Below are 14,750 nucleotides of genomic sequence, written 5' to 3' on the forward strand. Positions count from 1 at the left end.
AATAGGTAACCTACATGTTTATTTGTTAAGGTAGTTATATATAGATTTATATACACACACATACAAACACACATATACAGGTATAGACAATAGGTTTATAATATATATAGATGTGCATATATGTGTACATGAATACCTATCGGTATATATATATATATACAGGTATAAATGAATCTATATATATAATAAATATAAATATATTAAAATATATATATATATGTATTTTGACACACATTTGAAATGATATTGATATTTATATATATAGGTTTTAATTAGATGTCTATACTTATATGTGTTTATATATTGAGGTATATATATTTGTATGTCTCAATATACATGTGTATATATATATATATATATATATATATATATATATATAAACTTATATGCATATGTCACAATATATAAGTATACATAGGTCTATATATAGATGTGAGGCATATTTATAATCACATGCACACATAGTTGTGTGTAGGTACATTTATTTTACATATATTTATATTCTATTTTACATACATACATGCCAAAATATTTTGTTATATATATGTATTTAAATGTACTTTTATAAATATTTAGGACATATACGTGTACATTGGACTGTATGTGATATTAATACATTCAGAAAGAAATCTTAAAAAAATCTTAAAAAAAAAATATGTGTATATATATATGCTGAACAATTTTGAAAGAATTTTAGTTTTTGTATGTGAATACTGAAATATCCAGGTATTTTTTTTATTTGTGTGTATACATATAAAGGTATAAAAATATACATCTACTTACATAAATACATGCCAAAACATATAGGTACATATGGCTGTGTATACATGTACACATACAGAAACACCTAGGTATCTATGCGTTTGTATATTTCAGTACATATACATATATAAATATATAAATATATAAATATATATAAATATGTTTTAGATAGGTATGTGTTATATATATATTGGTATATATACATATATATGTGTCTATATACAGGTACATACTGTACAAATGTATATATATACCTGCATTTATAATATATGTCTAAATATATATGTATACATAGGTAAACACATATATAGGTGTGTGTGGATATATCTGTATATACATAAACACACATAGGTATATACAGGAACATACTCTACTTTTTACGATACTTATACTATATACTTTATGCTGTCTTTATATACATCAAGAAAAATATATTGGTATATTTGGCTTTGAATATATATATATACGTGTATATAAATATATATCCACATCTCTGTCTCTCTTTCTATCTCTCTATATATATAGATATAAATATATAAATACACATATGTATGTATAAGTTTTCATAAAAATATACAGGATATAATTATATAGGATTGTACTTGATTTAAAGGCATTCAGAGTGAAGTTTGAAGTAAAAAAGAAATAACTTATAACACAAATAACATAAATACTTGCCAAAATGAATTGGTTTATATTAACATGTGTTCATATGTATACCTATATGTGTCTATATTTGGGTATACATGTGTGTTTTCGTATCTGTGTATACATATATATATTTAAACATATCTACACATATATAAATATATATGCACATATATGATAGAGGTCTATCAACATAGGTTAGTACATTTATATATAAATATATTGGTATATCTGTGTAGGTTTCTGAAAAAGTTTCAAGGCAACATGAAATAATTTTATTCGACATACATACATGCCAAGTAGAGGTGAATTAATAGGTTAACAGGTTTATATATGCACATATATATATATATGTATATATATGCCTATGCGAGTATGTCTATATATACATTATGGTCCTTGTACATATATAGGCGTGTGTGTGTATATAAATATATTTACTGTATATATATATATATATACAATTTTACTTTACACATAGGCCTGCTGAAACATGTAGGTATTATTATTAGGTGTGTACATATAAAGGTATAAATATATGTCTAAATTTATATATTTACTTAGATAAATACATGCCAAAATATTTAGGTACATACAGGTGTGTAGACATGTTTACATATACAAACACAAAATGTTTATATATATATAACATATATATGTATATATATCTATGTATAGATATATATATACATATATATCTATATATAGAGACACATTTAAAGGTATAAAAATGTATATATAGGTGTGCATATATGTATGCATATTAGTATATAGATATAGTTTTATTAATAGTATGGATTTATATACATAACTGCTAAAAACAATATATATATGTGTTATTTATAGGTGTGTATCCATCTGTGTTAATATAGGCATGTATGTATGTATATTTATACATATATACATACCTGTATATATTACCTGTGTATATATATATATATATATATATAGATATATATATTTCTTTATACATATATGCGTGTGTATATATATACACACACACACACACACAGATATATATATATGTGCATACATGCCAACATATATGTATACATATCTATATAGGTATATATATAAGTATGTATATATATATATAAGTATATATACCTAGATACATAAACACACTTTGGAATGCACACCAATATAAACACTATGAATACAAGTTAAATTCTTTCTTTTTTCAGACATATACACAACCGTATATATTTGAAACATATTAGTTATAAATTTTGGCACAAACGTATGTAAAGCAAAATATGCCTTTATATAACAATGTGTGTATACGTACATATACATACACACACTAACACATCTATATATACCTATATAGATATGTGTACATATATGTTGGCATATATATATATATATATATATGCACTCACACATATATGGATATAATATGTATAGGTTTCCAATCATGTATATAAGCATTAGTATATATATATGTATATACAATATATATTCATATATACATATGTACATAGATGTCAAACTATATTGGCATATAAACAGTTTTCTATATAAATGCGTGCTTAGATATTTTGGTATATATACTTATATATATCTTTCTATATACAGTTGTGCGCATATAAAAATATGTATGTGTGTGTATATATGTATATACACACACACATCGCTATATATAGGGACATTTTACTTTACATACAATATACATACAACAACATATGTGCCAAAATATATCGGTATATATAGATTTAAATATATATAGTTTTCTCTCTCTCTCTCTCTCTCTCTCTCTCTATATATATATATATATATATATATATAATACATTTATATATATATATATATATATATGGTATATACATATCTGTTTATACATACATATCTGTACAAATACATAAACAAATAAATATAGGATTGCATATGATATGAAAACCATTCAGAAAGAAGTTGAAGTAAAAAAGAAATAATTTCACTTACATAAATACATGCCAAAATACATTGGTTTACATAAACATGTGTAGGTATATATTTATACCCATATGTATATATATATACATATATATATATATATATATAGGTATCGATGTGTGTGCATATTGGTATACATATTTTTGTCTGCATTTGTCTTTATATATATATGGGTATAACCATAAACCTACTCTTTAAAGCTGATCCATGAAAAAGCTTGAAGGCTATTTTTTTGAACATAAGTTTAAATATTTTGTTGTGTTTACAAGAGGCCCCACTGATCCCCCCCCGCCATACCTTCTTCCAGGTTGCCATGGAGATGCTGCTGACGGGGACGCCGCTCTCGGCCCAGGACGCCCTCCTCCACGGGCTGGTCAGCAGGGTGGTGCCCGAGGAACGCCTGGAGGAGGAGACGCTCGCCGTGGCCCGGAGGATCTGCAGCGCCAGCCGGCCCGTGATCGCCCTCGGCAAAGCCACCTTCCAGAGGTCCGACATCAACGTATTTCTATTTCACGTTATGTATTTTCATTCGATTATTTCGATATTCGGAGAAGCAAACCATAGGGCAATGGTCACGATGTTCAGTTTGGTTTATAAATAAGAAAAGAAATAATACTCAGTAGAACCTCTGGTTCGGTTCCAGCTCCAGAACCCGGGTGTGAGAAGGTGTTCTCCTCCCCGCAGGCAGATGTCCCAGGGCCGGAACGCCGCCTACGACACGGCGGGCCGGGTGATGGTGGAAAACCTGGCTCTGACGGACGGACAGGAGGGGATCCGGGCCTTCATCCAGAAACGGCCCCCGCGGTGGAGCCACACCCTCCAGAAGGCTCATGACTGAAGGCGCGAACCTGGACCCGGACGTGGTGTAGACCCGGAACCGGTGTGAACCCGGATATGGAAATCCGCCCGCCAATGAGGAGGAAGCTGGAGGATTATCGGGGTTTCCCGGGTAACAACCCCGGGTGTGACTGCTCATTCTGGGATGGATTATCAGTGAGGGACAAACTCTGTCTTTAAAGATTAAGATAAAGACGAAAAGGAAGCGATGAAGAGACGACTTTCTTCCAGTTTCTCGACTGTCGATTGAAAAGAGTCAACTGAGACTGTCCGCTCAGGTTGATGTGTGGAGTATGTATATTAAGGAAATTGCAAAATAAAATACAAATGCACAAGTTGAAATAAAAAAAAAGCTTGAATCAAATCTTTAAATAATCCTAAAATTCATTAATAAAGCTTAGAATTTTACAAAAACACCAGCAATACAACACCTTATAAAGAAAAATAAACCATAAATGATTTTGAAGAAATTAAAATGAGAAAAAATATACTAAAACTACAAAAACATTGTAACCAAACATAAAAGATCTATAATAGTGATCACAAAAAACATGAATTCACATATATAATTAACTCTATATAATAAAAAAAATACTGTCACTGTGACAGAAATATTTCTGAAACATGAAAACAGCATTCTAAAACTTATGAGAAGTCGCTATGAAACAAACCGAAAATGACCCTAAAATCAACAGTATTTACCATCAATGCAAGCATAAAATTTAATATAAATATATATCAAATAAATCTCAAAAATAGTAAATAATCTGAAAACTACGTGATTAAAAACGCTAACCAAAAAGGGGTTTCATGTAACGTGAAAACATGAAGGATAAACAAATTGACCAAGAAGGATGAGCAGATCCCGTCCCCCTGCAGAGACGGCATCCCTTCCAGCAGGAGGCGCAGAGGAAGACACACCAGTGACATGCAGTCAGTAGAGGCAGGGGAGGCCTTGCCTCACCTGTCATCACGGAAAGAAAAAAAATGCAAAATGAAAAAATAAAAAAATAAAAAAATGGTTATATATATTCACGTTTACCGTTCAAATATGAAGAGGAGACGTGCGGTGACACGGCAACCAGCTGAGCCCACTTTGGATTGCACAATGATATTGCTAACTGTGCTGGCATGCTATGCACTGAGACCGTATTGCTGTCTCTGTGGATGTAACTTTTAATAAAACACTTTAAATGTATGAATTAAATTTCCTTAGTTTAGCTGATGTGTCTAATGTTTTTCGTCAACAACTGTAACGTGTTTCTCGTAATCATAAAACGACAGCGAAGAGACATTAAGTGAGGCACGCGGTGACGGTGCCTCATGGAACTACTCGAATAATAGAATTAGCAATAGCAAGCTACAGTAAACAGTTAGCAAGTCAAGTGCAGCCATCCAGCTATTTTTTTTCCCGATCTCATCGGGCTGTATAGCTCACAAACGGCGAGGGATGAATGTAAATCTCCTGGGCAGCTTCTCGATTTTTTGGCCCAGCAGGATCTCATTCAAACTGTTCCTGCGGCGACAAAGTCGCTCCAGCCGGCGGTCATCGTTCCGGCTCCGGCAGCATCGGCGGAGCGCTCATTCTCGGCAACGAAAAGACCCAAAACATACGGTCGGAACAGGACCGATCGAGGACGACTGTCTTCACCGGCAGTGATTTCCATTGAGACGGAGAGACTTTTAAAACTGAAGAAAAAAGACTTCTACAAGCAAGTTATCCATGCTTCAGAGGGAGCGGCGCATGGACTTCATTTATAAGTAAAGGTAAGAGATAATAAGGTTTTTTTTTTTTACACGTGCTTTTTTTCTATGCTACAGTTTGTATATGTAAAGAATGCTGATGTGATATTTTAAACAAAACACATCAACTGCTGCCAATAAAATGGTGAATAAGCTTTTCTGCAGGGTGTTTGTAAATCTGACTGTGATAACATCGGTGCCTCACCAGCCATGAACCTCAACGCACGTTACTTAGACACACACACACACACACATTTGTTTTTCCCGCCTCCATTTATTAAGCAAAGTATCGGAATGGTCGGAAATTAGTCTTTTAACAAAAAAAAAAAACATACAGAGATAAGACCTTTAACTGAACGGAGCGCCATTCAACACGAGGAAACACGTCTGACTGCAGAGTGTGTGTGTGTGTGTGCGCCTGTATGTGTGTGTGTGTGTGTGTGGGTCAGTCAAAGTGCCTTTAGTTGATCAGTAGTTGAAGTGACAGTGTTGACGGTAACCGAACGGAGAGGTGACTCGCCGTCCTCTTACGGGAGCCGGTGACGTGACGGGCAGTCAGAGGAGTCTCTTTTTGAAGGGCGTTTTCGCGTCTCAAAGTCCAAACATTCTGGGCCAAACATTTGCAAACGTTCAGTCAATTGTGGCTGATTTTGGGCGGCTAACTGTGAAATAAACGTACACAAGTACCAACAGTTGTACGAAAGGCGTAGAATTAATACAAGCACCTGGTTTGATCGCACTTCCCTTCCGGCTCTGGACTCCCAGCTTTGAAAACACCCTGAAATAAATATCGTAGTAACATTTTTCGGCTCCTCGAGTCTCTAATCCAAGTTACAAACAAACAAACAAACAAACACTGGCCTTGAGCGTCTCCGAAAACGCGAGGGTGGAGATAAAACGCTGGACTCCGTCGCCGTTTTGAAAACTACCGAGCCCCGATCGGACCGATCCCGGAGGCGACGTGTAAAAAAATAAAGCTGGGTAACAGACCGGGGGGGGTTTCCTCCGCTACGGATATTAACAAAATAAAAGCACTGTACATGTCGGACTCTAAAAGATATACTTTATATGCGCTCAACTTCCTGTTAATGATTTACATCCAAAAATAAAATTAAATCTTCAGTCTTTTTTTTTTTTTTTTTTTTTTGGTCTAGTCGCTTCCTCGGAGCGATGGGTAAAAAGGTGAGCTCCAGAAGGAGGCGCCGATGTGGCTCCGTCACAGCAGCATGGACTCCTGCAGGGCGAAGGCCTCCTGCGCCTGCCTGTAGTGCGGGCCTCCGAACAGCTGCGGGAGCTGCTGCTCCTGGAGCGGCGTCCTGTAGTGGAGCAGGCCGTCGGCGGGAGGTCCGACGGGCGGGAAGGTGAACTCCGTCACCGGGGACATCTGGGCGCGCTGGAAGCTGGGCGAGCGCGGGATCCCGCCGGTGTGCTGAAGGGGCGGCGGCGGCTCCTCCTCCTCCTCCTGCCGCTCGCGCCGCGCCCACTCCGGCGGGCGGTCGGCGCGCCACGGCCCGGCGTGCGCGCGCGCCTGCGCGGTGGAGGTGAGCTTCTGCAGGTAGATGGGGGTGGTGCTGCCCTGGGGCTCCAGCCGCAGGGGGGCGGGGCGGGCGTAGCGGGGCTTGACGGGGGCGGAGCCTGGCGCCGGCTGCCGGCGGTAAGTGGCGAAAGAGTTGTTCATGAGCGCCCTCTCCGGGGAGGGGTCGCCGGGCGGCCGGCGGGTGGTGGCGTAGGATTGGTCGGCGTATACGTGGGGGGGCGAGTGGAAGTGGGCGGGCGGGCGATAGCGTCTCTCCTCGTGGGCGTCCGAGCCGCCGGCGTAGGACGGATGGAAGACGGGGACCTGCTGCTGCGGAGAAGGGCGGTACCGGCTCAGGACGCCGGCCGTGTCGTTGTGGGAAAATGGCGGGGGGGCGGCGACGGCGTTCCTGGCGTGGTGGACGGGGGTCTCGCCGCGCGGGAGCCTCATCCTGGACGGAGGTCTTTCCGGCTCCGGGACCTGGAACTCCTGCTCCGGCAGCCCGGGCACGTTGTCGTACTGTGAGGCGTCGGAGCCGCGGTCGGCGCCGGGGGAGAAGCCCTTGGAGTGGCTGCGGAGGCGGACCGGCGCCGCGTCGTCCGGGCTGGAGGGCGCCGGCGACGCCGTCCCGCTCGGCCGCGCCGCTCTGGCCGCCAGCGCCTTGGCGGCCTCCAGCTTGGTCTCGGAGGGTTTCACCCAGCGGGGCGTGATCTCCCGGCCTGAGCCGGAGGCGGCGTTGGCGTTGTGGTTGGCGGCGCCGTGGGTCTTGCCTCTGTCGTCCGAGGGGGGTTGAGGGCCCGGGCGGGGGGTCGAGGACGGCGTCTCGCTCCTCTCTGGCGTGTCGGAGCGCCTCTGCTCGGCCTCCCCGGACCCCCTGGAACGGGCGCCCTTCCTGTGGTGGCGGACGGGTTTGTCCAGGGAGTCTCGGCGCACGCGGCTCGGCGGGCGACTCTCCCACTGGCGTTCCGGAGACGGCTCGCGGGGCGGCTCCGCCGGCTCGGCGTGGCTCTGACCGTTCGCCACGTGATTGGCCGGCGCGGCGTGCTCCGGCGGCAGCTGCCCGAGGGGCTTCTTGGGGAACTCCTCCTCTTTACCTGCGAGGGGGGGAGAAAAAAAAAACGGCAGAATCGTCAGGGCGGCGACGGCGAGGCAGGCGGCGTTTGGGCGGGTTCACATCAGACGACGAGTCACAACGGGGGGGGACATGGATTCATGCAAAATAGCCGCTGCATTCACGGCGGCGGCGGGGCTCCGCAGGCGGGGTCGAGGACGGGACGGGCGCAAGCTCGCCGCCGGGCGGGCGGAGCCGGGAAACACGGCGCGTTTCTCAACTACGACCCTCGCGGGAGAAGCGTTCGCCATCCGCGGAACCTGTTTCACGACATCAAGGACCCCAAGAAATAACCCAGACAACGCGGGAGCGTTAGCATCACGATCAAAAATCAATATATTGATCCATATGTTGGAAAATTGAGAAATGAATCAAGAAGAAACAAGAAGAGGAAAGGGATACAGTAAAAAAAAAAAAACTCTTCTGATTGGCCGGATCGGCCACACCTCACGGAAAGCTCGTTTAAACTCCTTCCCTGGGAGACGGAAACAAAAAAAAAATCCCGACAGGAAGTGATGTCACAGACGGCGAGTCGCAAGTGGTCTGATTTCTGACACGAATTGGGATAAAGAAGCAACGGTGTCCTCTAGCGGCTGAAAAGTGAAATCATTGGAAGAATTTGTGACGGCGATCAGAAATCGTGTCGCAGACGGAGACCGAACAGGTTTGGGGAAGAGGAAGCGCAGACGGGGTCGGACAGGAAGTGAAGCGATTAGCGAGCCGAAGTTCTTCCTCCGCGCTTCGGGTCCGGACTCCTCCGAAAAAAATACTCCTGAGAGTCTGGAGGAAACTCCGGGTAAAAAGGAGGAAAACGTATGACGGTTAAAACAGGAAGTAGGAAGCTGGCAAAAAAGCAAACTTAGGGGGAAGGACGACCTTCGCCGGGCGACGAAACGGAATTCGAAAATAAAACCAAATGAAAACCCGAGCGCGGTTTGACAGACAGGCGACAGACAGGACGGACGGACGGGCGGACGGGCGGACGGACGGACGGACGGGGGGTTGACGGACACACACGGAGGGAGGGACCAGTCAGGATAGCCCACCGGTTGCCGTCGTAGGAAGGGATGCGGCCGCCGCCGCTCACGGCCACGCGTTTGCCGCTCGCTAACATTGTCCCGGAGGAGAGGAAGAAGAGAGGGCAGGTTAATGAGGAGACGGTGCACGAGCACCGGGACGCTCGCGGACGCCGTGTTTGTGTCCCGCGGAGTGGGAACTGTCTCTTAGCTGGAAGTGCCATCGATGTTTTTTTTTTTTTTTTTCCCCCATAAGTTGAACCTCTAATGCTTATTCTTATAATTATTGAATTTTTTTTTTTTTTTTTACATACATTAAGTATAGGCATCACTTAAGTCTGCAGATTATTCATATTGTTTTATTAAATTGTTTTTATAATATATAAAATATATATTTTATTTGTTTACATAATGCATATTATGATGATCTAAATAATAGATATTACTTCAACCTCACAGCCTTTTGACACTATAATAATAATGTCATTTTACATGATACAAAATTCATATTGTTATTCAAAACATTTTAAATTATTTAATTTATATCATTATTTTAATACATTTATTTTCTCATGCTTTTTTTTTTATTAATTATTCAATTTTAATTATAATAACACATTTTTAGCATTTTATTTTTACTTCAAGATTGAAGTACTGCCTATAATTGAATGATTATGGACCTTGTCATTTATGTCTTTTGACATTATACAAAATGATTATCTTGTTTGTAATGTTTTCAATAGTAAAAATGAAATAATTATTCATACAGGCATATATCTTGAAGTAATGCAAGTTATCTAGATATTATTTGTAATGTAAAAATATCTAAATGAGAGGACAAAAATATGAAGATGTGACCTCATCATATTATGTTTTTATATTTCCATAATATATATTTCCAATATTTATTGTTGTAAAATAAAACAAAAAAGGGAAAATTCACAATTATATGGTTACTTTTAAAAATACAGTATTTACATATATGGATCTAATAGCTAATAAATAATTATAATAGTCCATTACTGATCAAGTTTGCAGCTGCTCAGTATACAAGAACAAATAAAAACCATTAAGCGTCTATTAGGACACCTTGATATTGCAACAGATGATACTGTTCATGCACGCATGTGTGTGTGTGTGTGTGTGTGTGTGTGTGTGGGTGTGTCCGTGCACGGCGCGCTGCTAGCGGTACCTGGCGCCGGCAGCTCCAGCTTGGCCCTCCTCAGCTCCGACATGGACGCCTGCAGCTGCTCGATCACAAAGTCGTCCTCGTAGAAGAAGTCTTTGGACAAGGTCACCTGCAGGAACTCCACCAGCTCCTCCATGGAGAGCTTCAGCAGGTGTTCTGAGGACACACGAGGCAACCGTCGTCAAGGCAACGCCCCGACGGATGGCGTCGGCGGCGACGGGTCTCCACAGGTCTTACTCTTGTGCAGCTTGAGGACGGTGTAGGACATGGCGGGCAGCACTCGCTCGCCTTCCAGGATGTAGATGTCCCAGATCCTGAGCGTCAGGGTGAAGGGGGTCTGGAAGGCCGAGGACAAGTTACGCCGGGTGGGTTACATCATGTGACATCTGGACGTCCAATCGCGTGATATTGAGACAATGAGTGTCCACAAAATAAAATCGGAATTCGATGGACTCTCGATGGGCTCCGCTAACAAAAAAAAAAAAAAAAAAAGCTAAAAAAGCTAACGCGTGGGATGGAGTTACATCTCGGAGCCAAACATTAATCATGGCCTGACACACACATACACACACACACACACACACACACACAGAGTACATGAGCATATGTGTGTGTGTTTGTGCTTCCAAAACTGTACTTACTCGGTCCAGGAAACACTGAAAGAACCACTTCATGGTGTAGAGGCTAGTCAGCACCTCCTGGTTGTCCTGCGCGCACACACATACACACACACACACATACACACACACACACACACACACACACACACACACACACACACACAAGAAATGTATTGAGAGCTCTGCAGGGTGCAGTTTAGAGTACTCAGTTTAGTACTGTCCTTGGGAGGGGTGAGGCCTGAAGGGGGTGGGGCTTGAAGGGGCGGGGCTTGAAGGGGGCGGGGCCTAACGGGAGGTCATAACTGTCTGGGGGGGATGGCCCTTGGAGGTTCGGGGGGCCGGGCAGGTGCTGGGCACGATGGCAGTAGGCCCATAGGCTGAGGGCCAAAGAGTAGCCTGAAAGGTGGAGCAAATTTTGGGGAATGGAGTGAAGCTCCGGGGGGGCGGCTGGCGCCAAAGGGGCGGGGCTACGAGATGCCGTACGAGCGGCCGGTCTCACCAGGTGGTGCTTCAGCTTGGGCATCATCTTCCTCAGGATCCGGTCGTGATGCTCCTGGAAGCGCATCAGCTTCGGGAAGCCCGGGATGAAGAAGCCTGCGAGGGGCGACAAGCAGAGACGGGGGAGTTCAGGGTCACGCCAGCGGGTCGGACTTCTACCCGGGGGGGTGAGGGGGGGCCTCGGACCGCCCCCTCAGAACACGCCGCCTCGCAGGAAGCACGCCGCCGCTGCCGCTCTTCCTCCCCGCACGCTGTGTCGACAAGTTTGCAGACGACACCGCGATGTACTTGAGTACATCTCGGGAAGGAATGCCCATGTGTCCTCAACCATGACATCATTGCTCAAATTTGGAATAAGTTAAAAATCAATAACACGCCTTTAGAGATCTATAACTTTATTACGAGGACAGACGGAACATCCGATCGGCTGGTAAGGGTCATCTGGAGGTCTGGCGGTTTTAGATGGGATGGTTAGATGGGATGTAACGTCACATTTTGGGAGTTTTGTCGGACCTTGTCGGCGTTCCGTCTGGTTTCGGGTCGGTGGACGCGGAACCCGGACGCCGCGGAGTTGCCGGATCGTCCTTGCCGAGGACGAGGGGAAGCTGAAGAGCGGCGGAACGGCTTCTGCTCAGGTTCCTCTGGTCCTCCAGGCGGAGGTTCTCAGTGGTCCAGGTCTCCCTGGACGCAGGGCCTGAAGGGCATCAGCAGGGTTCTGCCCAGCGCCGAGAAGAACCGGCGGCTCTTGGGCTTCTTCTGCCTGGCCGGGGTCTCGTAGAGGGTCATCTCGGCCTCGGTCAGGGACTCCATGACGCTGGAGCGCTCTTCTTGGCGCTGGAGCCTCTCGGCCCTCAGGTCCTCCCTCACCTGGCCCAGCGCCGCCAGCAGCCTGCAGGTCTCCTTCCGGTGTTCCACCAGGATGGAGGACTTCTCCTCGCGCAGGCGCCTCATGTCCGTTTCGGTCTGGACCAACGCCGCCTTTACGGCGCCCATGTCCTCCCGCTCCCTCTCCACGGCGCTCCTTATTTCCCCGTAGCGCCGGCGCTCGTCCTCCAGCGCTCTCTCCAGCTCGGCTTTCCTCTGCACCGCTTCCAGTTTCTCGTTCTCCTTGGCGGCGCGGCGGAGGTCGGCCTCCTTCCGCTCGGCCTCCGCCTGCGCCTTCAGATGCTCCACGTCCAGGAGCAGGGCCTCGTTCTCCTCCGCCAGGCGACTCAGCTCCTCGCGTCGCCGCAACGCCGCCTCCAGATTGGACGCTCCCAGGCGATGCACGGCCAGCAGGAAGCAACGCTCCTCCTTGCGTTGGCACCTCTGGCTCTCCAGGGACCTTCTGGCCTGAGAGAGCGCCGCCATGAGCTTCACGTTCTCCTCCCTCTGCCGCGACACCTTCAGGTTCTCCACCTTCTGCTGCTCCCGGAGCTGCCGCATCAGCTGCCGGCACTCCAGCCGCAGGGCGTCGCGTTCCGCCGACAGCTCCACCAGCTCGCCGTCGGGCGCCGGTGGCGGAAGGCTCTCCTCCGTTCCAGCGGTGGACTCCATCTTCGGTTCTTGGTGGATCTGCTCCACGGAGAAAGTATCTTCTCCTGCTCCGCAGTACCCGGGCGGTTGGCTTTGCCCATCACAGTGCACGGAGTTCACAGAGGCCGCCATGTGACGTCACGCCGTTGTCGTGCGACATCGTCGACCGACTTCCGACCTCCTCGGCGCTTGCGCAACGACGCGCAACGACGGCGATGCGGCGCAAAACAAACAAAATGGCGGAGGGGCGGGGATGGAGGTTACCGTGCATGGCGTGCTTCTGCCCCGACAGCAGCTTGACCAGCGCCCAGAAGGCGTCTTCTTCGTTCATGTAGATGAGCAGCAGGGCGGTGATCTGGCTCATCCCCTGGCAGTATCCAACCTCCTACACACACACACACACACACACACACACACACACACACGTGGATTACGGTTCCCGTCAAACCAGAGTGCTAAAAAAAAAAAAAAATCCCCTCCGGCCTTTCTGCAGTCACCGATTGGCCGTCTCTCCTGTCAATCAATAAATTGATCTCCCTTCCGCCCGGAGGGGGCGGGGCTTGTTGCGCCTCCCTGACGACCGAACACGGGGAAGAGATTTGTTTTCAAGGAGGAAAGATGATTCTTTATCGGGGAGGAAAAAAAAAAAAAAAATTAAAAACGAGGATTTCGAAAGCCCTCGGGGGGGGAGGTTCGGTTTCGAGGACCTCCGACAGCCAATAGGACGACGCCGGGAGATCCCGTGACGACGTGTCGGCGGAGGAGGTGTGTGTGCGCGCTCCGAGGTCGAGGTCGGGAGGAAAAGTCCGGTGTCTGATGGAGGCGACTGGGAGGAAGACAGAAGAACCAGAGGGAAGAAGGAGGGAGAGTTTGTAAGCTGGACTGGACTCACCATGTTGTACATGGAGTAGGCTGTCAGGACGTGGAAGAGGGCCTGCTGCCTGGAAACACACACACACACACACACACACACACACACACACACACACACACCGCAGGGTCAGAACATGCACACACACGCACGCAGGCATGTATGCACACAGACACACACAGACACACACGCCAAGTCAATGAGTACACACACGGACTGAACAGAAATTTACATAGTGAGACTGAACACACACTCTGTGACAGCTTGTATGATCACACACTGATGCAGGGACAGAACACACACGCTGACACGGGGACTGAACACACACTCTGTGACAGCTTGTATGATCACACACTGATGCAGGGACAGAACACACACGCTGACACGGGGACTGAACACACACTCTGAAAAAGAGACTGAGCACACACTGAAACAGAGACTGAACACACACTGTGACAACTTATATGAACACACACTGATGCAGGGACT

At 45.4% G+C, this 14,750-nt stretch overlaps 2 protein-coding genes across 5 annotated transcripts in view; one reads left to right on the forward strand and one right to left on the reverse strand.

The window, feature by feature from the left end:
* Positions 1-4,546, forward strand: part of echdc3 (enoyl CoA hydratase domain containing 3) — a 16,241-nt gene extending 11,695 nt beyond the window's left edge. Inside the window, exons 5-6 of one of the 2 annotated variants that reach the window (XM_086146544.1) lie at positions 3,653-3,831; positions 4,030-4,546. In XM_086146544.1, the coding sequence (XP_086002670.1) occupies positions 3,653-3,831; positions 4,030-4,183 (333 nt within the window). In that variant the 3' untranslated portion in view covers positions 4,184-4,546. Of the gene's footprint in view, positions 1-3,652; positions 3,832-3,988 lie in introns of both variants that reach the window. The other variant, XM_086146545.1, reaches the window with a different exon arrangement.
* A 1,633-nt stretch (positions 4,547-6,179) lies between these two features.
* Positions 6,180-14,750, reverse strand: part of usp6nl (USP6 N-terminal like) — a 53,043-nt gene continuing 44,472 nt past the window's right edge. For all 3 annotated transcript variants that reach the window (XM_086146542.1, XM_086146540.1, XM_086146541.1), the window contains 7 exons: positions 14,283-14,331; positions 13,655-13,775; positions 11,877-11,971; positions 11,399-11,464; positions 10,995-11,094; positions 10,761-10,913; positions 6,180-8,535 (listed from right to left, as the gene is read on the reverse strand). In XM_086146542.1, the coding sequence (XP_086002668.1) occupies positions 7,142-8,535; positions 10,761-10,913; positions 10,995-11,094; positions 11,399-11,464; positions 11,877-11,971; positions 13,655-13,775; positions 14,283-14,331 (1,978 nt within the window). In that variant the 3' untranslated portion in view covers positions 6,180-7,141. The remainder of the gene's footprint in view (positions 8,536-10,760; positions 10,914-10,994; positions 11,095-11,398; positions 11,465-11,876; positions 11,972-13,654; positions 13,776-14,282; positions 14,332-14,750) is intronic.

This window comes from Fistularia commersonii, chromosome 5 (assembly GCF_037954325.1).
Source record: "Fistularia commersonii isolate RoL2024-O1a breed Wild chromosome 5, RoL_Fcom_v1.0, whole genome shotgun sequence".
Taxonomy (NCBI): Eukaryota; Metazoa; Chordata; class Actinopteri; order Syngnathiformes; family Fistulariidae; genus Fistularia; species Fistularia commersonii.